The 26,773-nt window shown below is 32.4% G+C and overlaps 2 protein-coding genes and 1 pseudogene across 3 annotated transcripts; all 3 read left to right on the top strand.

Annotated features, from left to right (window-relative positions):
- The first annotated feature begins 13,279 nt into the window (after positions 1–13,279).
- LOC105779721 (caffeoylshikimate esterase) lies at positions 13,280–14,546 on the top strand. Its single transcript, XM_012603618.2, has one exon. It carries the CDS (start codon positions 13,366–13,368, stop codon positions 14,383–14,385), a length of 1,020 nt encoding a protein of 339 aa, XP_012459072.1. The 5' UTR covers positions 13,280–13,365; the 3' UTR covers positions 14,386–14,546.
- Positions 14,547–14,938: 392 nt separating this feature from the next.
- Positions 14,939–17,199, top strand: LOC105778851 (histone acetyltransferase of the MYST family 1-like; annotated as a pseudogene).
- Positions 17,200–23,683: 6,484 nt separating this feature from the next.
- Positions 23,684–25,683, top strand: LOC105779722 (dephospho-CoA kinase). 2 transcript variants are annotated; one of them, XM_012603619.2, is made up of 4 exons: positions 23,684–23,852; positions 24,053–24,228; positions 24,314–24,459; positions 24,970–25,683. In XM_012603619.2, exons 2-4 carry the CDS (start codon positions 24,121–24,123, stop codon positions 25,406–25,408), a joined length of 693 nt encoding a protein of 230 aa, XP_012459073.1. In that variant the 5' UTR covers positions 23,684–23,852; positions 24,053–24,120; the 3' UTR covers positions 25,409–25,683. The 2 variants fall into 2 exon arrangements, with proteins under 2 accessions (XP_012459073.1, XP_012459074.1); XM_012603620.2 differs by having other exon boundaries at positions 23,690–23,852; positions 24,050–24,228.
- Positions 25,684–26,773: the final 1,090 nt, after the last annotated feature.

Here is a 26,773-nt window from a genome sequence, read left to right on the forward strand (position 1 = left end):
TCCAAATCAATTGGGAGCCTCTACAAACAAGGACAAAGGTAAGCAAAAGCTTATTGAAGCTTTGTTGTGCAAGCAAGTTGTTGAGGTGAGTGGTCTTGTGTGCTATAATTTATGTACAAATTAGTGAGTTAAAAGGGGATTAGGTGGTCTAATAATCTAATGTAAGTCCTAAGATCAAGTTTTCTTACTTGAACTTTGTTATTTTTATAAGTAAGCTTACATGTGTTGTGATATGTGCAAGTTGTAATGTGAATATACGTGTTAATTATATGACTAAACATGCCTTGTGAACAACTAATTTTATGTGCACACAATTGAAATGAAAGTGTATTTTTCTCATTGAGCAAAGTGTTTGTACTTAGGTGCATTATGTGAAAATGACAAGTGATATGGATATGAAGTGTGTGAGTGTGCATAAACCAGAAAATTAACGTGTGAAATGGGTATATTGGCCTTGTGAACTTTTGAAAACATTGGATATAGTTGGCATGCCATAGAATTTGAGTACTCGTATATGTGTTTGATGTTGTGACATGTGGAGGGATAAAGGAATATAGAGCATTGCTCCATTCATGGGTCATGTTGGTGTATTGGAGAGTGATAGCTTTATGCTACACTTTATGGGTTCGATATAAACTTTATGAGTCAAGTGTGGAGTGCTGGAGATCCCTGTATCCAATGAGTGTCATAACATGTATTTTCATTTTCACAAGTAGCCAATGTATCAATATGACATGATGTTAACGATGCCATGTGTTAAATGTGTCTAGCATGCTTGTTTTTAACTTTTGTGTTTGTGGATTATTGTAGCATCTTGAATACTCACTAAGCTTGGTTAAGCTCACACTCTTTTATGATTATTTTTGCAGTGATAACTGGAGTGGAGTGGTGAGGTGAGCAAGTTGGTGATCCAAAGGCAAATGCATCTTTAATTGTGAATATGAGATGGTTTTTGGTTCATAAAGATGGCAATGTGGGTGCAAACTTGAGGGACTAGATTTTACTTTTGATTTGGATTTGTTAATGGACTTTTTGTGGACTGTTTAAGGATTTTTATAACTATTTGTGTGTTTATACTGCTTGAATTATGCTTGAAAAATGCAGCAATGGTAGATAAATTGATAAACTGTCAAATTTATTTAGGGGTTCGTCGTAGGGTCCGCATATAGCAGCGATAGGGGTTAGCATAGGTAGCTCAGCAATAGGGGTTCACATATGACAATTTAGCCATAAAGGGTCCGCATAGTTGAGTTTGCCATAAGGATAGCGTAGGTGAGATCACCTGGGTGAGTTTGCGTTAGGTTTCGCATAAGAGAGTTCGCATAAGTGAGGTCGCATAGGAGAGTTATCCACAGAGGGTTTTCCATAGGAGTTCTCCTTAAGGGTTCACCATAGTAGTCCTCCATAGGGTACGCCATAGTAGTTCAAAATAAGGTTCATAAACTTGTGATCACCCTAGCGGTCCGCCAAATACGAGTTCACTATAGGGGTTCACCAAATACGAGTTTACCATAGGGGTTTGTCAAACATGAGTTTGCCACAGGGTGCGCATAGGTGAGCTCGCAGGATGTAGGTGTTCACCAGGCTTAGGTGCTCGTCAGACATAAATGTTTGCTAGGCTTAGGAGCTCGCTAGACTTAGGGTTCGTGAGCTAGGTTTTTACAGGTTTCTAAGTGTTTGCTTCTTTTCCCAGTATAAATTGATTTTTGTTGATGTGATTAGAAAAACATGTTTCATAACTTTCATATCTTAATTTCAATCCTCGAATTTCAGTACGGTAGCTTCAATTTCTTAAAATGACTTTTCTAGATATTTTGGAAAAATTACGATTTAGTCCTTAAACTTCGTTTTGGAATTAAGTGAGTTTTAAATATTGTTTGAAACCAAAATTTTTACAAATGCTTTAAAACAAAATGCTCAGGACATTGGTTGGTCCAAATTTACGATTTACGTATTTAAGTTTACATTGTGTAAAAATGACAATTTTACCCCTAATACTCTTCGTTGTATTATGATGACCGAAGCATGTCTTAGGATTGTTTGATTTACTTATTTAAGCATGTTTTGAATTGGTGTGATGGTTGGTTTGTGGTGCGTTGGTTGACCGATACGAAGAGTCACTTTGGTGGCTAATATGACGTTCGAAATTCGGGTATGATTGTTCCAGCCAGGTTTGGGGCGCCACATAATTTGAGCCTCAATAATAATAAATTAATTAATTAGTAATACTAAAATGTAAAATAAGTAAACTCTGGAACAATATTCTTAAAGGGGTCAACACTAATAATAGGATCGGATTGGTACAATTATCCTTATGTACTTATTGAGCTCATCAAGCTCACGCATTAGTTGTTTAAATGCGTAGGTTATGGACTTGTCGATCTGGCTTGGGAGCATCGCATCACCATTTTAGATTTTGAGGTTGTAATGTATCTATGTTGGTTATAAATGTTGCTTCTATTTTAGCATGTATGTATAAACTTAGGCTATTATAAGATTTTGTAATTGTTTGGATTTGTATGAGATCAAATATCAATTGAAACCATTTGAATGCTTGAGTTAACCTTGATTTATAAATTGATTTTAACACATTTGAATATCGTATGCTTAAATAAGCTTTAAAATGATTGGAAACTATTGATATCAAAAGTTGATGTTTTTGAATGGTTTTGATGTGTTTTCGACTTGTATTTTTTATTCTCTGCCTTTGGGTCTCAAGACATGGTACTTATGTCTCGAGATACATTGGTCAAAATACTCAAATTTTGCTTCAGTGGTCCAATGTTTTAAGACATTGAGCCTAATGTCTCGAGGCATAACCATCAAATTGGTCAAAAATCTTAAGACATTCCTACCCTGCGCTTCTAAACATGTGTTTTTAAGCCCCGAAATGGTTGTGAATGATGCTCAAACGTACTCATTTAGTAATAATACTTTGGGGAAGGTCTAATATAACTTTTAAGAGCTCAAAAATGTTAGGAAAATGTTTGAAAATGGATGGTTGAATTTTTACTTTGGATTTAACAGTTCTCTTATTCAAGCTCACTTTAAAAAGCTATGCAAGTATCTCAAAGTTTGATTTATGTTTTAAGCATGTCAAAACCCCTTCAAAATGATCTAAAATTGTTTTAGAAATGTGTCAAAGCCTTTGAACTTGATGTAATAAGTTTATAAAATTGTTTCAAAGATTTAATCTTTTGAAATTCATAAGGGTGTCAAACCAATGACACTACTCATATAAATTTTTTTCTTTTACCATTTGAACTAAAGCAATTTTTATTTTTATATGAAATTTTAATGAGTATATTTGTTAAATAAAATTCTTATATATATTTATAAATCTATACTATTATTTAAGCTCTTGATTGAGTTAGTGTCACAAGTTTGTTGGAAAAAATAGATTTTTGGAAGGTTTGAGGCATATTCTCGATTAGTAAAGGTAGAGATTTGAATAATAAAATAATGGTTTTATATTCTACCCCATGATACCTTTACAACGGTATATCATATGCTCAAAATGGTTGAGTGATGAATGAGAAATTGATGCTCAAAGTAAGCCACTTAGGAATTATGTTGAGGAAAATGGAAAGCTTAGTCCTACAATTGTTAGATATCAAATGTGGAATATGTTTATATATATGAACCAACTTGATGGTTATTGAATGACTAAGCTAATGTTCTCCCTCGCGAATAAGGTGGTGCAAAGCCAAATTGGTTGGGGTTGGGGGCGCACCCGCATGATGTGGGTGATGCGAAATGTCCGAATCGATTAGGCCTGCAGATATTTTAGCCCAATACATAACAAATATTAAATTGAGGTTAATGACTCCTTAATTCAAGGACGTTAATGGCTCCATTTTTGTTGTTGTCCTGAGAGACAGTCGATCAACGTTTCTCCAACACTTAAGGAGCTGCCGAATTTGTCTTAAGGAAACTATGAAAATAGACCTCAATTACCAGTCGGATTTCTGCCTATCTACGAGTACACATTTTCGATCCAGTTTTATTTCCAATTTCTGTTTTTCAAATTTTATATCTACATTACTGTTAATTTCACTAATGACTTTGCAACAAAGTTAACCGGATACCAACTCGATTAGAGAAATTACGAAAATACTTTTTTGCAATTAAAAAAAATATTATTAGAGGGTATTTAAATCTTTTTATTTTAAAAAAACCAATAAAAATATGCATATAGTGAGATTTGAAATCACATCAATTGCATTTGTAAAATCTTTAATTTACCACTCAACTAATGTTTTATTTTGTACATAATGAGATTTGAACCAATAACACTATACACAAAAATTTTCCTTTACCATTTGAACTAAACCAATTTTAGTTTTTATATGAAATTTTAGTAAGTATATATGTTATATAAAATTGTTATATCTACATATATTAATAATGTTGTTGATTGAGTTGGAGTAACAAATTAAGTTAACACCAACACAAGATTGATGATAATACCATGATAAACAATTGCATTTATTTACTATTTTTAATCGATGTATTTTTGTTTAAATTTCGTTTACACACAATTTAATCTATTTTTCATTTTAATATCGTACATATTTCATGTGTTATTATTAATTAGTTCAAAATCATATTCTTCATTATTTATTATATGTTATTTTAAATACATGTTTATATTCTAAACTCGTAGCTTCTACACGTATTCGTGTAATATCAAATCAACATAAAAAAATCAAACCCGTGACTAAGAATTTTAAAACTCCCAAATTTATCATTTATCTATTTTTATATTTTTAAAAATTTTGTAATTTAAATTATTTAATTCTTAAAAGTTATACAATTATTGAAAGAAGTAAATTTTTTATAATAAAATTTTTAATTTTAATTTTAATTAAATTAATGTTGATTAACTTATGAAACAAACCTAATAAAAAAATTTAATGGAATGAATTTCTGATTTTCTCAAATTTTGTTGTACCCAATCAACAATTATTGTTATGGTATGGTTGCCCTGTTGTCATTGGGACCTTTCAATGATGGAAAATAAAAATAATAGAAACAAGTGTTAGTTAGGACTCACCAGCTACCCCTCTTAAATGTTTTTTTTTTTCCAAAAATAACTTAAATTAAGTAGTTACTTATAAAAATGATTCATTTACAAAATCATATACGAAAATGACTCGTTTTGAATAGTGAATCTCGGTGTCACCGTTGTTATTGGCAGCACCACCCTTCATAATGGGCCAATCATTGACTGATTTAAAAAAAAATTGTTTGGGTGTCGCCGTTGTCATTAACGGCACCAGACTGAAGTGTGATTATATAAAATGTTCAAAGACCTGATGAAACAATTACTCTTTTTAGATTGGATAAAAAAGGTGGCGCGGCTGCACCCAATTAAATGCTTTTAAATTTTTGGTCTATTTGCATGTTAGGTTCTATCCCATCTTTGAAATTAAATTTAAATAGCTCTTAAAAAATATAAGAATAAAAAAATAAACACTTTTCAAATTTTTTTCATTTTTTAAAAACAATAAACATAAAAAATTATATAAAATTCTTATTTAAATTACCCAAATATATCCCTCAAGTAAATACTTGAGAAAAATTCTTGAGGATATATTTGGGTAATTTAAATGAGAATTTATATAGTTTTTTAAGTTTATTATTTTTAAAAATAATAAAAATTGAAAAGGATTTTTTGTTATTCTTATATTTTTAGGGGATATTTAAATTTAATTTCAAAAGAGAATAAACTTAACATGCATTTAATTGGTGGGGTCAATAGTCACGTTGCCACAGTTTTTTATCCAATCTAAAAAGGGTAATTGCTTCATCAGGTCCCTAAACGTTTTATATAATCACACTTCAGTTAGGTGTCGGCAATGACAACGGCAACACCCAAAAGAATTGTTTTTCTTTTTTTAAATCCAACCAATGATTGACCCATTATGAAGGGTGGTGTCGCTAATAGCAACGACTACATTGAAATTCACTGTTCAAAACGAATCATTTTCATACATGATTATACAAGTAGGTTATTTTCGTATCGAGTTATTTTTGAAAAAACAAAGACCTCTTAAATCTATAACTACTACATGAAAATAATGTCCACATCAATTATCATACTCATTAGTTGCAAATTTAATGGCCCATTTTGACGGGGTTGGGTCGAGCCGGGCCGGGCCTAAGCATGATATTAACATATTTTATGCTTGCTTAAGCCTGGCCCGACCCGAAATATGGGCCTAAAATTTTATCCAAACCTACCCATATTTGTAAAAAACTAACCTAAGTTCATTTTAAGCTCGCTTATATTGTATTTTAAATAATTTTTAAAACTATTTATTTCATGTTATTTTAATATTAATAATTTTATTTATTGAAAACTTATTGAAAATTTATATAGTCAACTTAACATTATTTTAATGTTTACATTACAATAGTATTATATATTTAGTATATGTTTATTTTTTTAATATGTTATAAATTACATAACATAAAGTATTATAAACTTAAAAACGGATCGGGTCGAGCTGGGCTTGGGTCTTGAATGTTCAAACCCGAGCCCAACCCATATTTTAAACGAGCCTAATTTTTTGTCCAAACTCATTTTTTGGGCTTAATATTTTTGCCCAAACCCTTCTAAATTTCGAATGAGCCTTTGAGCTCGGTCCATGAACAAGCCTAATTTGAGGAAATGAATCTTTTATGAATTATTTTGAAATAACAATATATACGTCTAATTTTTTTTATATACGCTTCTAATTTAATTTATAAAAAAATTGTTCTTTTCCATGATTCATAATGATTTGTTTTTAATATATTTAAACACTTTTTCATAATAATTCAATCTCAAGGAAAATATTCTATTCATAATTATTTTATTTTATTTTTAAATATATTACATAATAGTAATAGGAATTGTATAATTCTTATTTTAATATAATTCTTATTTTACATAATTTACCACAATTGGTCAAAAACTATAAATTTATTAACATAAAATATAAAATAATAATTTGGTATAGTCATAAATTAAATTTATTTATAATTTATTGTTAAATCCTAGGCGAAGCCGAGTACAAGTATCTACTTATATTTAAATTTAAATTATTTATCTTAATTTGGATAATTTATCTCTCTATAATGTTGGTAGTTTGTCTAGATAGTTAATGCGATTTAATTATTTTGGTTAAAATATTGAGATGAATAAAACGATATTTTTGATTTCAATATAGTAAAATTACAATTTGTACGAAATATTAGAAGAGAAATGGCAAAACACGAGGAAGAGAGAATAAAATTTTATGTATTATACACCACCGAACGATACATATCTACATGATAGAACTACTCTATAAGGAAAGTAAATAAAAGAGAATAAAATTAAATTCCTAGTAATCAACTAATTACATATCTACATATTCCTTAACACTTCTCAAACTGGAGCATAGATATTAATCACGCCCAGGTTGTTACAAATATAATTAATTTGAGGTCCACTAAGAGATTTCGTAAAGATATATCCTAATTGATCTCTCGTTTTGACGTAGCCAGTTGATATAAGTTTTTGTCGAATCTTTTCACAAATGAATGGCAATCGACTTCAGTCTGCTTGGCTTGCTCATGAAATACTAGGTTAGAAGATATATGAAGAGCAACTTAATTGTCACACCATAATTTTGTGGGTAATGATATTTTGAAACGCAATTCATTCAGTAATTGTTGTAACCACATAATCTCACACAATTTGTGTTATAGCTTTGTAGTTAGATTGTCCACTAGATCGTGAGACTACACTTTGCTTCTTGCTTTTCCAAGAAATTAAATTCCTCCCCAAAAATATACAATAACCTATAGTTGACCTCATATCCATCTTTGGTCTAGCCCAATCTGCATCTGTGAAGCATTCAATATATGTGTGCCCATAATTTTGATATAAAAGACCACGACCTAAAGCCCCCTTTAGGTAACATAAGACTTGTTCTAACATTTTCCAATGTTTAACCATTGGTAAAGACGTGAATTGACTCACAACACTTACAGAATATGCAATATCAGGATGTGTAACTTTAAGATAATTAATTTACTTTCCCAACTAGTCCCCTATACTTCTCAGGATCCTCAAAAGGATCACTATCTCCTTTCATAAGTTGCAAATCGAAATCCATCAGCGTGTTACATGATTTATATCTCGACTTTCCAATTTCTTCAAGTAAGTCAAGTGCATGTTTCCTCTGAGACAAGAAAATACCCTTCTTACTCTTAATAACTTTAGCTCTAAGGAAACATTTGAACTGTCCTAAAACTTTCGTTTGAAATCAAGTATGAAGGAACGATTTTGAAGAAAGAATGCTTGCACCATCACTCCCGATAATAAAAATATCAACAACATAAACTATTAGAAGAATCATGCCTGCCTCCAAGTGTTTGTAGAAAACGAGTTATCTCAACTACTCTTCTATAAACCAAAATCCTGAACTCACTAAAATATCCAAACCATGCTCATAGGCTCGGTTTCAAGCCATACAAAGATTTTTGAAGACGAAACACCTCCGTGCTCTCTCCTTAAGCAACAAAACTAGGTGGTTGCTCTATATAAACTTCTTGTTGTAGATTTAGACTTGAACATGGGTCGGCCCATTCGCTTAGGCTCAAAGGTCTGCTCGAAAAGTGGGAGGGTTTGGGAAAAAATATAGGCTTGGAAAAAAAATAAGGTTAATTTTCTAAATGGGTCAGACCTCAAGTAAGAATATTTTGGCCCAGGCTTGGCCCAAACTGCTTAAAAAATTTTTTTGTTGTTGTTTTACTATTATATTACTACTATTTTGTTGTTATTGTTTTAATAATGTATAACTCTTTTTATTATTATTAATTTTGCTACTATTTTAGATGAATTTGTTTGCTAAGTTGCAATTATGTTAGTGTTATTAAGTATAAAGACTTTTTTTTAATATATTTTCAATTTATTGGGAAACATTTATTTTAATGATCTTAGTGTATTTGATGTATTATATTTTTTAAATTTAGTTTTATATAAAAATAATATAAAATTTTTTAATACGAGTGAGCCGTGTAATGCTTGAGTTTAGCATTTTTATCTAGGTTGGGCTTGAAAAAATTTAAGCTCATTTTTCGAGCCATTCAGACCCGAGCCTAGAAAACGGGCCTAAAATTTGGCATTGATTCGGCCTGACCCATGATCAAGTCTATGTAGACCACTATGCAAAAAGACATTTTTTATATCAAGTTGGTCCAAAGGCCACCTATATGTAGCTGCCATAGAAATGAACAAATAGACAAGCCATCTTATCTACTGTAAAGAGTATCCAAGTAATCAACCCCTATTTAGATCCAATAGCCCATAGGTCTGAGCATATCCTTTACCAACAAGACGGGCTTTTTAGTTGGGTAACTAATCCATCAAGATTAAGTTTGACTATCAACACCCATTTAGATCCAATAGCCTTTTTCCCATAGGAAAACTAACCAGTTCCTAAGTTCCATTACAATCTAAAGTAGTAATCTCCTCTACCATTGCATCTCGCTAGCTAGGATGAGATAAAGCCGCCCTAAAAGTTTTAGGAATTAAATAGAGTCCAATGAAGCAATGAAAGATCTAGTCACATGAGATAAATGATCATATTATACAAAAGAGGAGATAAGATAAGTACATTATCGTTTACCTTTTCAAAGGGAAATGGGAATGTTGATACTAGGATCGGGTTGACTAGGAATAAATTTTTTTGACAAAGAGACTAGTGCTGGACATGTGTCTAGAGGATATTTTTGTCTTGTACAAACATGAATGATTGGTGGTCGAGTTGTTACATCTTTTAGTATACCTGTTTCAGAGGGATTGGCAGGATAATTTACAGTAGCAAACAACATAACATCATCTTCTGGGGAAGTATTATAAATGGACGACACAGGAAAAAAATGTGTATTTTCAATAAAGGTGACATCAATAGCTACAAGATCCCTCTTAAGACTAGGAGAATAACATTTATAACCCCTTTTAAGTTGATAATAACCAAGAAACACACATTTAAGAGACTTTGGGTCTAATTTTATGACTTGTGGAAGAACATCACGAACACAATAAATGTTACAAAATATCTTGGGCTCAATAGGAAACAAATGTTTTGAAGGAAAGAGGATATGGTAAGGAATGTCACCATAAGTGCAAAAGATGGCATACAATTATTAAGAAAAAAGGCTATTGAAACGACATCATCCCATAAATATTTAGAAACACTCATTTGAAAAAGAAGATTTCTAGCTAGTTCAAAAATGTGTCTGTTTTTTTTTTCTTTTCGCTACACCATTTTGGGAAGGAGTATCAACACAAGATCAGGCAACTTGTACTTGCCCCGTAGCACCCGCAACTAGTATGCCTTCGAATTCAATATTAGACCAAAGCCGACCTTGAAGAGAAAAGCCTTGTTCTGATCAGCCATTACCTATAAATCTCAAGCTCCTTATGTTGAATGATTTGATTGGGACAACAGACAAATAAATACCCCAGTCAAAGTTGACTAGCTTGAACTTGACGCCTGCGGGTGTCAAGGTCCTATGCACTATACATTACATTACTTTTCTCCTGACAAACAACACATAAATTTTGTGGTGATTTGATCATGCACTAAACTTTGCACCAACGAGTATTGAGGTACTCTTAAAAAACGTATTATGAAAATGACTTTTATGGATATATATCCAAGAAGGTTTAGATCAATTTTATCATTTGCTTAATTTTATTCGTTAGAAAATAAAAGAAAAGGAAATTAATAATCTACGATTCTACAAAAGTTTGGAAGCGAAAAAAATCCTATTTTAGTTTCAAAATTAGGTTATATTCAAATCGAGATTTGATTAAGAATGATTAATATTCGATTTTCAGTGAAATTCAATTTAGGAATCATGTGAAAGAAATAAGGACTTAGTTTATTTAGTGGGAAAAGATGATGTTTTTGTAGTGAAGAATATGATAAGAGAGAAAATAGAAGGAAGAAGAAAATGAAAAAAAAAAGAACAAAAATTAAATTGTTCAAAAAAAAATTATAGGGACTAGTTTTAACAAATGGAAAATATATAAAAAAAACTACGTCAAAAGAGACGGGAAAGGGAGAAAAGCAGAGGGAGAAGTAGAAGAGGATGAAAAAAACAAGAAAAAAAAAGGAAAGTTAAAATAACATAAAAAAATTAAATTGCTCAAAACGAAAAAAAAATATGGGAACCAATTATATAATTTAACTTAAAATTTTTATTTAAAATGATAATTTAACGTGCCACATCAGCATACTGTTACACTGTTAACGATAATTAACGGCTCAGTGACTAAAATGTTACAACGCGTTAACGTAAGTGACTAAAACGTAACATTTCAAACATAAATGACTAAAACATAACCCGAAACAAACAAAAGTAACTATTTTAATAGTTTATTATTATTTTTTTTTTGGTATTAGTTCAAATACTAAACCTAGTAGGTCCCAAGTTAGAATTTGGCCTAACTTCAAACTACTTCTCTTTTCAAAACTTAAATGCACACAATTACTCCCTCCCTCTTTTAATTCATAACCTTTTGCTCACCAATAAAATTCATTGCCATTCATAGGCCATTAAAACTCCACATTGAAGTATCAACCCAACACCGTCCTTTTTAGCATCATCATAGCCAACAAAGTCACTGAAACACACGTAAAATAATTTGAAAATTATTGTTTTAGAAAAAAAACATTTTTGAAAAATATTAAATCTCATTTTTAGATACAATAAAAAATAAGTTAATTTTACTGATTGAGTATTAGTTCGATTGTCATCGGTATTATTACCAGTGTAAAAGGATGCGGTTTGAGTATGCTAAAGCGCATTATCCTCCTATTTAAGGGTTAGATAAGAGCTATGAGTAATTCTCGGTATTGCATAAAAGAAACAGATATATGATAATAATAATAATAATAATAAAACTTATAATGAGATTCAGGAGCGAAACTAGGGAGTGGCAGGGGCTCCGCCCTCCTTAAAATGAAAAATTTTCATTTAAGCTCTTTAAATTTTTTAAAAATTTAAATTAGTAAAGGTAAAATTGCACTTTGCCCTCTTAAAAATATAAAAATTTGATTTAACCCTTTAAAAATTATAAAGATATAAGCTATTAAAATGGTAAAATTATATTTTTACTATCGTAAAAATTATAATTTAATTTCGACCCTAAAATATTTTTTGATCTCGCCTTGATGAAATTATTGTTAAAGAAAACTGATTTTTGTAACATTCAAATTTGAAAATTCCAAAATAATGGAGGAGGAAAAGAGGACCTTTTCCATTAGTAGGAGAGAAGAAATCCAAATTTCTTCTCTATTTTATTTCTTTAATTATTAAATCTTTATAATGACTAACCAGAATTTTCAAGTTTATTATTGAAATATTTATGGGATAAATATTAAATTTATACATTAAATTTGATTTAATATGTAATTTAATATGTGAATTTTGATTTTGTATAATAATACACATGAAACTTGATTCAAGTGCACTCGTTTAAAGAAATAAATATATACAATTATTTTCATATTGAATTAATATAATTGTTTGTGTATGTAACATATCAACGCAAAATGATGCTAATTCGATAATGTTGTTAGTGATCTATGAAAACTGAACCAAATCAAAATTTCATATATAAAATCTTATAAAATCAAAATTCATGTATGACATTATACATTAGACCAAATTTCATGTATAGTTTTGATATTACCCTTCTAGAATTAAATTATAAGGGTTAATCGCACATACACCCCAAACTATGGTCTAAAATCCAAATTAGTCTTAAAAACTTTAAAATGTTCTAATTGAATCTTTAAAGTATTAATATTGTATCAATTAGGTCATTTTATGAACCTAACCATCAGCTTAAGCATTAAATATTAGCTCGAATATGAGGCAGAATATATTTGAAGCACATATAGGGGTTGATAAAGGAGTGCAGGCACTTAAAATTTTATGAAATTATAGATTAATATAATGATAAAATTACGCTTTAACTTCTCAAAAATGGACCTAGCACTTACCATATAAACCAAATTATAGGTTAGTAAAAAAAAAAAAAAAAAAGACTTCATTCATACATCAGGTGGGATTAACCCTTTTAACAGAATTAAAATTGTATTTCAAAATAATCCAGAATAGCAGTTCATTTACTTACGTGTCATGCTCACGTTTATTGGTTTCACGATAAGAGAATAGTACATAAAGCGCCAGATTACACTACCCCTTTCACGATAAATATCCTCCAACGCTCAACTGAAAGTTTGTCCCAAGGGAAGTTTTAGGAAGAAACCTCCTCGAATTATCCTCCACGTAAGGCGCATTTTAGCAAAAATGGCCCGGCATCCGATAGCCGAAGCCAACGAGGAGAGCCCCTTCGGCACGTTAACTCCGGACGAATTCTATGCCCGCCACTCAGTGAGTCACTCATCCGAGTTCATCACTAACGCTCGCGGTCTCAAACTCTTCACCCAGTCTTGGACCCCACTAGATACTCCGATCACCGGAATCGTCGCCGTTGTCCACGGATTCACCGGCGAGTCGAGCTGGTTCCTCCAACTTACCTCCGTTCTTTTCGCCAAATCGGGATTCGCCACGTGTGCGATCGATCACCAGGGCCACGGATTCTCCGAAGGCCTTGACGGACTCGATACTCACATTCCAAACATCGACGGCGTTGTCGACGATTGCATTCAGTGCTTTGAATCCTTCCGTGCTCGTCACGCGCCGGATTTGCCCGCCTTTTTGTACTCGGAATCGCTTGGCGGAGCTATTGCGCTTTATATCTCTCTCCGTCAAAAAGGAGTGTGGGATGGCTTGATTCTCAATGGCGCAATGTGCGGGATAAGCGCTAAATTCAAGCCACCATGGCCGTTGGAACATTTTCTGTTCATAGTCGCCAAACTTATCCCCACCTGGCGAGTGGTTCCGACGCGCGGGTCTATACCGGATGTTTCGTTTAAAGAACCGTGGAAGAGGAAGTTGGCGATAGCCAGTCCTAGGAGAACAGTAGCAAGGCCACGCGCCGCCACAGCATACGAGCTCATCCGAATATGCAACGACTTGCAAGGGAGGTTTGAGGAAGTGGATGTTCCATTGCTAATCGTGCACGGTGGTGATGACGTGGTGTGTGATCCGGCTTGCGTGGAGGAGCTTTATAAACGCGCCGCCAGCACTGACAAGACATTGAGGATCCATCCAGGGATGTGGCACCAATTGGTTGGGGAACCGGAGGAAAGCGTCGAGTTAGTGTTTGGGGAAATGATTGATTGGCTTAAAAGTAGAGGTTCACGAGCCGCAGAGGCAAAGGGTGCTAGTGGTCTAAGCTCCGCTGTTGGCAGCACTAGTGGATAGTTGGGTAGTTAATTTATCATGTATTTTATGATACAAATTTTAATCCGTTAAATTTTCACTTTTATTTATATTTAGATTGTGGCTTGAATTTAAATTGGGTGTATTTACTGATAACCACCTTTTCTTGGAATGATTTACTTCTTTATCCCTTTTTATTCTCATTTTCTAGATTTCATCTCTTTGATTTCTTCAATTATGAAGCGGGTAGTATTCATGTTTGTCTTTTGACAATTTTGTTTGTGTGAAAATATTTTCCTTATTTTCCGTTGTTTGTTTGCTGGAAAATGAAATCCTATAGGAAAACATTCTCCAAAACACGGGTAAAATGAGTATGAGTTTACCGAAAATGTCTTACCGATTTTATTGAAGAAAGGAAGAAGTAGAAGGAGGAAAATTACACGCTGCTGTTTCGTTTCGCTCAAATCTCCCTCTTCGCAGGGTCTTGGCTTAAGGTATGGCATCTTCTTTATCTTCTTTATCATTTTCGTTTCTTCTTGTTCTTGAAAAACTGCTTAAGGTATGCCATCATTTTGGTTCTTGAAAAACTGCTTAAGATATTGAAAAACTGTTCTTGAAAAAATTGATATGGGGAAAGGGATGTTTATTTTTGTACTTATTAGGGAAGGGCTGTGATTCATTCCAGAATAAAGTTTATGGGCAGAATCTTTGTTATTTGGCGAAGTTATTCCTTGACCACAAGACCCTTTATTATGATGTTGATCTGTTTCTGTTTTATGTTTTATGTTTTATGTTTTATGTGAATGTGATGATCGAGGTTGCCATATGGTTGGATACTTTTCTAAGGTAACTTTTAGTGCGTTTTTGTTACTTGATGCAGTGGGGGTTTACAACTAGTGTCTATATGTTTGTGGTCATTCTGATATTTTGTAATTGGAATTTAGTAATGTGGCATGGAGTGGATACAACAATTCTTGCCTTTGTAGCCTCAAATTATGAGCTTTCAAGTAGTAGAATTTATTGTTTATATGTGTGTATTTGGGGCTTTCAATTGCTTATTCATTTCATAGCATGTCTGCTATAATTTTCTGTAGTTACTGATCATTTTTTGTCATTTCATTCTTACTTGTGTTTTAGATTGTACTTCCTAACACAAACAAATATCTTAGTTAGTAGTTTGTGTCTGATCATGCAGGAAATGCATTCTGAGGAATCATATAATTTGGCATGAATCCTTACCCTTCCTCCGTATCAAAGGAAAGGCTATGGAAAGTTTTTGATCGCCTTTTGTAAGCTCCCTGCCCCTCTTGATATTTGAATTTTTTTTTTCAAGGCTTATTTCATTAACGGATCAAAATAAGTGAGCTATTTATATGTTTCAATGAAAGAGAGACGGGGACAGATAGCACCAAATGATGATGATTATTCATTCAGCATTAAATGAGAATGTACCATTATCCTACTAGTTAGACTCTCAGTATAACACCAAGTTGGTTGTCTGGAATTGTTCTCAAGTTAGTTTACTAGAATCATGAGCTGCTGCGAATTTATAACATTTTCATGGAGTAAACTTAATCTATATCTTCTAATTTCTTAAATTTTATTGCTTCATGCTAGTTTCGTAGTCTTGAATATAAATGATGTTATACTTGATTTTGTTGTATTGTACTTTGCATTTGATCCCATCGGTATTTTATAATTCAACTTTATTGCTTATTTTGTCTCTGTTATGGACCCAGCATATGAACTTTCAAAGAAAGAAGGTAAAGTTGGCACACCTGAAAGACCACTATCCGATCTAGGGCTGTTGAGCTACAGGGGGTACTGGACGAGGGTTCTTTTAGACATCTTGAAAAAGCCTAAGGGAAATATTTCCATCAAGGTATCACTACCTGAAGCTGTGTTGAAAATGTTGTGGGCTGTGTTCTATGCAATTCCCCTCTTCTTTGTCCTAATGGAAATTTATGTTCTTGCTTGGGGGGTGGTCAATGCCTACATTGTAAAATGCAATGAGACTCAGCGCCATCAATTTAGATTAATTTGGAATGGCAAGACTTGCTTAATTAGATATCAATTAAATAATATTGGGAACTTTTGCGGCTGAGAATAAAATGTTCATTTGGTTCATTCTGACGTCAAAAAATTGAACCAGAGTATGATTCAGTCAAGCTTGAGTAACTTGTGATTAGGGTTGCTTGCTTTCACTTTAGATTGATGGCAACAGATGAGGCACTAACCTAGAAACTAAAAGTCGGTTTATTATCTTCCACATAGAAATAAGAGAGAAAAATTGAAAATGATGTTAAGGAGCATGCCTGATTCGATAGGTTTGATGCTGTTTCTGATAAACTATTTATTCTTGTTTGTTATATTGATGTCTCTGAATAGCTGTATCTATTAATGCGATTTCTCCTAGAATATTGATTCATGCATGTTATACAAAATTCATTGCATTGTGGTGTCACTGAATTCTTAAATACTAATTTTCTACATGAATTTAATTTTCTGCAGGAGCTCAGCGACGTGACAGCTATAAAAGCAGAGGATATATTGACCACCCTACAGAGTCTAGAACTGATTCAGTACAGGAAAGGTCAACATGTTATCTGTGCAGACCCCAAGGTCCTGGATCGCCATCTAAAAGCAGCTGGCCCTGGTGGTCTTGAGGTTGATGTTAGCAAATTAATCTGGACACCATATAAAGAACAGAGTTATGAGTTATGAGTTGCAATATAACGACTTCTTCTCTCTCTCTCTTTCTCTTTCTTATGTTTGACATTTGATTTGATTTCCACCTGTGTTTGAATGGAAGTTGTTGCTCGCAACCTTATTGCTTCTGAATGGGTTTTATAATCATATTTCATGTCCTACTTTTCTCTACCCTTGGTTTGGTAGTGTTGTTGGAAACATAGCGGAGGAGATAAATGGTGACAATCTTTGAGAGTTTTCTCTACCGTTAGTGGGTTGGTTATCTTCAGATGATTGTCCTTTAATCTACCTTTCACCGTCTTGTCCCCTTTTATGTTTGTCTATTAAGATTTGACAATTGATGCTAAGGAAGGTAGTATATCTTTTATAAATCATATATAAAATTATACGTTGGATAAAAGTATTTAAAAATCATATAGTGTTAGGATAATGTTGTTGTTATTATGTGGTGTACTACTAATTCTGCATTTAGATAATATTATTAATTTCTAGTATTAATTGTGGTTTGCAAGCTAATTTATAATTATTCAATTATTTGACTTTGGTTGTTTTCAATTTATGACGGTTAAATATTGTAGCTTAATAATTGAGTATTATTATATATTTAATTTGATTTATTTATTTATAAATAAATCATTGCAATATATGTAAAACAATTTAAATTATAAAATTTATTAATATGTATATAAATTTATTAATATATGTAAAAGCAATTTTTCTGGAAAATATTTTCAGGAAATTTGCCAAACAACAGAAAATATTTTCAGTAAATCATTTTCCAGAAAAATAAATTATTTTTCAGAAAATCATTTTTCGAAAAATATTTTATTGGCAAACAAACGGGCCCTAAGACTCTCTAAGAAGGGGTAGCATCTATTGTCACCATGTATCAAAATTTGATGTTCTAAGTTGTTATTTAGTATCAGGGTTTAGTTGTTCTTTCATCTAACTTTTTGCATTTTGCATTGTGCTGTTTTGGGTTTCATGATCATACGGTGGAGATTGTCATGATTCGTGTATGCATAGACGTATTCTTTTTCATATTGCCATGTGCTTGCATTCATCAGTAAAAATTGGGTAGATTTTCTTTAAAATAGTTTTGAATAGAGCTCATAGATGAACTTAGTTAGGATTGTTTGTGTGCTGGTGGATATGATTTGTAAATGGATTTTGATTGAAAGTTTCACGTAGATGATATGGACGCTTTTAATGCAATAAGAGTTGAGTTTGAGCTTTACTTATTTTCTCTATTATATTAGGTTTTTATTTCCTTCATAAACTTTAAGTTAGGAATTCCATTTTAAGTCAAGTAGGACTCTTTCATTTATTATTAACAATCTATAAAAGGCTACCAATATGAAATAAAGAGGTAACCAATTATTCTATAAAAAAGAAATGTTATTTTCGGAGGAGGTTTATTCAAGGACGAATCTGCCTCTTTGAGTAACCATAGGTCGAAGCAAGAATTCTTTCTCGTCTAGACTTGTGACTAGATCTTACGTCAAGGTGCATATCAATAGACCCTAGGCATCTCTCTATATCAGTTAAATGTGAAGTTTTGTGTGATTACTGATATATCCATGTGGTGAAAATACTTGGATCGTAGAATGATAGTCATCCGTGTTACCTAGGCTTATAGCATGTTTACATGAAGGGAAATTGAGTTGTAATCTTTTAAGTGAATAGGTTCTAGTCGCAACCCTTAGATTAACATAAATTTGATTTGGTTATTGGTATTGGTTGTTGGTTCTTATATGATACTGAAAAAATGATGTGTTGGATATATTATCTAACAATTACACCATTAGTTTCTTCTTCATTTGTTATTGTACTTGATTTCTCAATGCATTATGGTTTTGAATAACTTTTTTTTTCTTTTGATTGTTTGTTTTGGGTTAGCTTAAAAGAGAATTTAAAATTTTTGTTTGACCAATGGTTTGATAATTATTACCTTATACGAGTGCTATTTTATTTTCATTTTTCAAGGAAAAATGCAGTTTGTATGGCATTGTTATGTGTTTTCTAATAGAATTGAAAGCAATATTTTTTTTTTATTATCAATCAACCTCAATTTTAACTACAAGAACTTGGTCATATTTGGAGTGGAAGATTTGTGAAATTTTTAGTCAATCTCACATTTTATCTGTTGCTAAGGTGGCGCATATTAGTCAGTTCATGGATCAATGCATATTCGGGTTTCTTTTCATACCACTAGGTGCTTGCAATCATTAGTGAGGATTGGGGTGGATTTTCTTTAAGATGGTTGGGTGGAGCTCATCGATAAACTTAGTTGGGATTGTTTGTGTTCTGGTGTGTATATGATTTGGAAATGCATTTTGATTAAACTATTCAAGTGATTTCTAAATGCATGGCATGGTTGGAATTAGGGATGTAATTGAACTAAAGAGGTTGTTTTATATTACAAAGAAGTTACGGATGGTTATTGTGTTGCATTAGAAGATGTTAACTATGTGTTGTTGTTTTCTTCCTTATAAAGAATGCAATATATTTGCCTTTGTGATCTTACTGTGAGAGTTTGCTTTCAAAGTTTCGTATTTGAATCATATTATTGGTTTATTTTTTTAAAAATCCAACTAAAACTTGACTAATGTACTTATCTTTTGCTTTTGTATTGTTCATTATGTAGCAAAAGAAGGTTTCTCTTTTGAGGACGTCAACAGTGTTTCAAGGGGAGCTTCAATTGATCCTTCGATTGACTTGGCCATTCATATCCACCCAAGGTATCTCTTTACAATCTCATGATTTTGTTTGGAATAACATTGATATGTGTTGTTTTATTTGATTATTGTTTCTTGTTTGCTTGTCTGTTAATGTTTATTTGGCACATTCCATATAAATTTTGCTGCATGCATCTGTGAGTGAAATGTGTGTATATATTCTTTTGATATATTTCCATATAAATTTGCATGTAAGGATTTTCAAGTTTTTTTTTATTCGGTCACCTTTATTCTTTGCGCACACGACGTCGTTTGAGAACCTATTATTTTTAAGAATTTCCCCTTAAGTTGAACTGGTTACTTGGTACTTCTATTTGTATGTACTCCTTGGTGCTTTAAATTCCGGCTTAGAGCTAAGGCAAGGCCAACTTAATTCTTGTTTACTTTTCAAAATTCAATAATTTTGTTATTTGGTTTGTGTTTTTTTTTCTTGCAAAATCATATGGACAAAAGGTTAATTTTGAAAAGTTTAATTTTAGTGTAGTTTGTGGAATTCATTTTGGGGGTTAGGTTACCCAAGTTATTTTGGTTGACTTGGTGGAAGAAATTGAACTAGTGTTGATGGGAATTTGTTAGTAAACAAAATAAAAAAGTGGTCTTGGATGATGATTGATGGCAATAGAACGATGAATTTTGGGGTGTAAAAATGAGAAGAATTTTGTACTAGCTTTTCCAATCCTAGGTATTTCTTTTGATTCTATATTGTTGATGAGGTTTCTATTAACTGTTTTGCAATACTTATTGATGTTTAACTTCTTTTATATGAGTTTTGTGTTGACTACCTCTTAATCTCTTTGGTTATTGATAGAAATTAGAATTGATTCTTCATAATTCATAGTTGTAAGTGTAAAAACATATTTATACAGGAAGCAACATCTTCATTGTAGTTTCATGCCTCAAGTAAACCCAATACTACTTATTATATTAAGGGTCAGTTCTTCATTGCTTTTGAAAAGTGCTGTGGAGAAGTGCTTTTGAAAAGTTGGTTTAAAATGTGAGTGTTTAGCATTGTTGTCAAAAAGTGCTTTTGAAAAATAAAATTTCCATTTTAGACATGTTATTATCGAGTAACAAATATGCATTTAAATAATATTTAAATTAGTTAATATTATTATATTTTAGTAATAATATAAAAAAATATTATAACTTGTTGTTAATATTTTATATATGAAATATAAATTGTAAATATTTTTAAGCAATAAATATTAATTATTTATAAAATTTAATTAGAATATATAAACTATATTTTAAATATTTAAATATAACCATTAAATATTTGTAATTAATATTTAAAAAAATATTTTTTTTTATTTTAACACAATTGTAACTAAGCACAAAGAAAAAAAATACTATGTTATTGGAGGGGTGAAAAAGTAATTAAGCACCAAAAGTGCTTTTGGGAGAAAAAAACTAAAATTTTTAGCTTCTCCTTTTCAGCTCTTTTTCAGAATTACTTTTGAAAAGCACTTCTGAAAAGCTAAAAATTTCAACCAAAAGCAGCTTGTTCTTCACAGCTTTTCTTTCAAAAGTGCTTATGGAGTCAGAAGTGATTTTTTTAAGCAATGAAAAACTGGCCCTAACTCATAATGACAACACAAGCATATATATATATACACTCCCTACCAAAATTTCCTATTGTTGCCCTAAACCCTACACCTTACACCGTATTGCGGCATTAGGCGATTCCTTCACTTCAAATGTGTCTAAGTTAGCTTAACTTTCAAAAATTAAGAATTTATGTAGAAATTCTCTAAGGAACTGAAGCAAAACGGGCGCAACTGTGAAATAGAAAAAGCTACGAACGAACAGAAAAACCACAAATAAAGAATGCACATAAATTTTTGAGTAAAAGCTCTAAATATATTAACTCGAAAAAAATGAAGTGAATGATGCAATTGCAAATGAAGGGGGAGGACTTTATTTATAGTTGAGCTCACCCAAATCCAACGGTACAAATCGATTTACATCAACGACTAAAATTCGTCATTATCTACAAGATGAGAGCCCTAAGGGATTTAAACTCTATACAATTTTATCCCTTTAGGATTTACACTGTTTACCTTGGTAACTTTATTTTTACTGGAGTGCTTCATTGAGCCACCAAAGCTTTAAGTAGATAGGATTTTGCTATTATATTCTACAAATCGGGTCAGTTTAAATGGGTTGAATGTGCTCCATTATCTGTTAACCTCCATGAGACGTTTTGTGCCCATTAGTGACGAGCTTTGATCCGTGGCTTGTGGCATTCTCCCCCTCCATTCTTGCTACATGAACGTTAGTATACATCTCCACCGTGGCGTATACAATCAATGGCACGTGAATAAGCCAGATATTGAGATTGACTAACATTTTGGATGGGATGCATTGTTGAATTCCCGGATCAAAGTATGACGTCCATTCAAACTATAATACGAAATAATAAAGTTCATTATCTACTTAGTATTAATTTGAAATCATTATATCAATATTATATGATTGAAATTTTTAAAAAACTAACCTCGACTTTCGATCGTTGATCCAACAATAGAATGATATCTTCGAGCTCCTTCGGTAGTTCCATATAACTTGAGCTATAGTTTCACCTATTCAAATAATATTTTAATTCAAATAAAATGTCAATTTAAAAATATGAGAATGCAAAAAAAAAAAAATATTGTGGTTACTATATTATCAAATGAATTTTACCTTGTTACGAGTGAATAAAATTTACCTTGTTACCGATTTTATTTTATTTTAGTTGTGTAGCCTGACATATCTCTTGGTACGTCGCCAGCACGATTGATCTCCAATTGAGTCGGCTTGTTTCTTTTAAGTCGACGAGTTGTCGCAGCCACCTTAAATGTACAAGAGTTCGAGATTTATTGGGGCATTAGAACACCCTCGATTAACCTCAAAATGTATGCTCAGACATGCTGTTTTCTTTCAAAGGCACTCGAACTATCTCGTACATATATTTGAAACTATCTTGCAACCATTTCAACTCTATCTGGCTACCGTAAAACTTGTCCGGCACCTTGCCTAACAATTGCTCTCAATTTGTGCTCCAACCGGCAACGACCACTGATCACATAACGAGTGGCCTATCCATCAATAAATCGAGATGTAATTGAACATCCTCGAGTGTGATTGTACACTCACCGCACGTAAGATGGAATATGTCTCAGGTCTCCATCTTTCCATCACTGCATTGATAAGTGTGGGGGTCTATTTTACACCCCTAGCATATGGGACATGCGCAAGAATCCTGCATCTTCCAAGTAGGGTTGACTTGTAGGCGATGCACTTGAAGATAGATTGTCATGTCTCCAAAATCCGATATTCCGCCTGATTAGAAAAAAATAATTTTTTTTAAAATTTAATAATTCTAATAACTTAATAATGAACTTAAATAAAATTAAAAAAAATAGAAATATTTTCTTACCATTTACAATTAGACCATGAAAATATTATTATCATCCAAACGAATAAGAGTATTTGCCATTGCAAAATTCAATTAAAACAACTAAAAATCGAAATAAAGAATTAAATCAAGATAAATTTGAGAGAGTTTTAATTGAAATTTTAGAATTAAAAAGTTGAGACAATTGAGGGACCGAAAGAAATGGATTTAAATGAAAAAAATGAGGAAAATACTTGGGTTTATATAAAAATAAAACTAATCATTTTTATTGTCATTAAGAAATTCGATGGTTGGGGAAAAAAGCTTCTAACGAGGCTTGTTTTTTGGCCTAGTCAGAGTGAAAACGCATCTAAAAGGATCGTTTAGTTGTCTGTGTAATAAAGCGTGCCTTGCTAGACGCATTTTTACATTTTTTGATAAATATCACATAAATCAGATTGTTTCTTTAATTTTTTTTTATTATAAAAAATCAGTTTTTTTTTCTAATTTACCCCAAATTTACGACATTATACTACTGTGTATGGTGTGCTCCACTTTCAGGTGTGTGTAAATGAGGTGGTAAGTTGAGCCATTTTGGGCAGAAACAAAGAAAGCCGAATGCTGCTGGGTTCTTTTGGGATCCAAAGGGTGTTGGTGACACGAGTTTTATTTCTCTATCTTCGGTATTTCTATATTTCATATGTTACACGTCTATTTTTGAATCGGAAATCTAATTTAATTTGTAATTGGAATTAAGTCATTTCAAATATGAAATTACCTTCTTTTTTTTTTAAAAAAAATTGTTAATTTAGTTTAATTAACAGTAATTATATACAAAATTGCGCATCTGGAGATTGTTAATTTTTTTTTTTTAATAAAGTAGGTAGTAAGGTAAGCGGCGAAGGAAACAGGGGATTGGTCAAAGGGAAAGATCTGAAACAGGGAGCAAAAATGAGGTTAGTAGGACTGACCGGCGGGATTGCTTCAGGGAAGAGTACTGTCTCTTCCATGTTCAAGCACAACCATATTCCCGTCGTCGATGCTGACATCATCGCTCGGGTACGCTCCCTTTTTTTTTTTCAATTTTTTGGGGGCATATCACCTGTTTGATTGAAATTACGAACTGGTACCTTTTTTTTTGCAGGATGCCTTGAAGAAGAACTCCGGCGGGTACAAAAAAGTGGTGGCGGCGTTCGGACCGGACATTCTACAAGATGATGGCCAAGTTGATCGTTTGAAATTGGGACGAATTGTCTTCTCTGATGCCTCCAAACGTCAACTCCTTAACCGGTTGATTTTTCATTAATTTCATCCTCTACCTTTTTAAATATTTTAAACTCAGCTTCATGTTTGGAAATAGCTTAAAAAGCTTTGTTTCTCTACTATTATACTTATCCGGTAGTCTATACTAGTCCTGGAGGTCAGAATTTTATCTCCAAATTGCAAATTTTATTAGCATTTTTAGTGTAAAATTTGGTCTTTCTTTAGTTTGTTTTGTATGCATGATTTTGTCAATGTTGTAGCAAATTGATAACATGATCTCCTAGGAGGTTGCTTTTTAACGATTTAAAGGCTATTGGAAGTTATGTATGTCACCTTGTGGTTCTCAAATCATGGAGGTCAAATTCTAGTACTTTGATGTTTAATTTTCGCCTAGGCTAAATGGCGGAAAATGTAAGTGTCCTTTTATCCCTGGAGGTATAATCTAGGGAGGATTGGTTATGGATCATCTGTCATTTAACTTGTCTTGAAACTGCAGATTGTATTGATTCCTTAATTTGGTTAATTTTCTTCTCGTAGGTTATTGGCTCCCTATATATCTTCTGGCATATTTTTAGAAATTTTCAAGCTTTGGATAAAAGGTCATAAGGTGATAGTTCTAGACATTCCGTTGTTGTTTGAGGCCAAGATGGATAAGTGGACAAAACCAATTGTTGTTGTATGGGTTGATCCTGAAACACAACTTCGACGACTTATGGAAAGAGATAATTCGACAGAGGAGGATGCCAGAAACAGGATCAATGCTCAAATGTCTCTAGATTTGAAGAAGAGCCAAGCAGATATTGTGATAGATAACACTGGCTCACGTCAGGACTTGCAGGAAAGGTTCAGTGAGGTATTGTCGCAGGTCAAAAGGCCCTTGACATGGACTGAATTCTGGCTTTCAAGGGATGGAGCCTTGTCAGCTTTACTTGGTGTGATAATAGTTATTCTTGCAGGCAAGAAATTATTTTGGTAATTTATAGGTACTACAATCACCACCAAGGCACCAACTTGTGGTTTCAAACTGGCTATAAATCTAGTCTATTATTGAAGAGGAGGTGATGTTGTTGTAGTTTTAAATGACAGCAAATAAGATGAATTATGCTTACTCCTGCCAATTTTATATTTAAGAATTCACTACTGCACCTTTCACTTAAAGGTTGTAGAATGTTGGTTTTCTTTCGATTGCTAACTGTGATAAACTAAGTTTTTTACACCATGAAACTTAGATTTACTTTCAAACTCTTTAAATTTCTTGGTATGAAACTGAATAATCATTTAACAATCTAGATGTGAATCTGACTATATTGTTAGCGAGACCAAGGATGCCCGATGTAAAATTGAACTTGCTTCTGATTATTTTCATGCCATAGAATGAAATTATGGAATTGGTTTCTGTTTTTTCTTTTAACTTTAGGACCATAGATGTAGGTACCTTTTTGTTGCTACTGCAGGCTTACTGAGTTCACACCAGGCTGAAGAGACTTCATTGATTGTAGTGGAAAAGTACTTCAGCTCACTTGGTTCCATAAATCTCCTGGCTGCTGATTACTTTCTAGGATTGATTCTGTAAGTTCCACCCCCACCTCCTCCTTCCCCGGGGTCATAATTAAACCTGAATCTTCTGTTATTACTTGAATAACATACTTGAGTTTAACTACTACATTTTTTAATTGCCTTGTTTTATGATTTGGTTGTTCTCTACTTAGCATTCATCATCTGTGGTAGTCCTTAATTGAGTCTTCCCAGGTATAATATGCTTCACACTTTACTGCCTTGACCTATTCTACAGCTTCTTTTGGTCTAGTTGAAGGCAAATACCGCAATGATTGATCTACTCACTGAGATAAGTCCCCTTAAGTGTGGTTGTATACAGCATTAAGGTTGTTGCCGCCATCAGATTTGATTGAATTCTTCTTTTGAGATTTGGGTGATAAGACTTTTAATGATATTAAACTTGTTCCTCTTGCACTATTTCTGTACAAAGGGCATAAAAGCAAGACCTATGAATTGTGAGTGCCAAGTGTTGTCACGAGTCTCACTACCCATAAAAGCATGGTAGAGCCATTGGCTTAGACAAAGTGGGATGTAAGTGTATTGGGTGGTGTTTTGCGAACTCCATTAAAGTTTCCTATCCTCTTTTCTGGGGTAAATATTTATATATACCATTTAAATTAAAGTTTCCAATTCTTTTTCAAAGGTGCGTGTACCACTGAATTACTTTGTTCAAAGCTAGCAAGGTTGCAATGGCTATATAATTTATTTTGTAGTTTAACTTTGTTAATTTCTATTTCTGTTAAGGGCACTTGTGTGTTGAAAGCGGTCGATTATTCACTTTCAT

The sequence above is a fragment of the Gossypium raimondii genome, chromosome 4 (genome assembly GCF_025698545.1).
Source record: "Gossypium raimondii isolate GPD5lz chromosome 4, ASM2569854v1, whole genome shotgun sequence".
Classification (NCBI taxonomy): Eukaryota; Viridiplantae; Streptophyta; class Magnoliopsida; order Malvales; family Malvaceae; genus Gossypium; species Gossypium raimondii.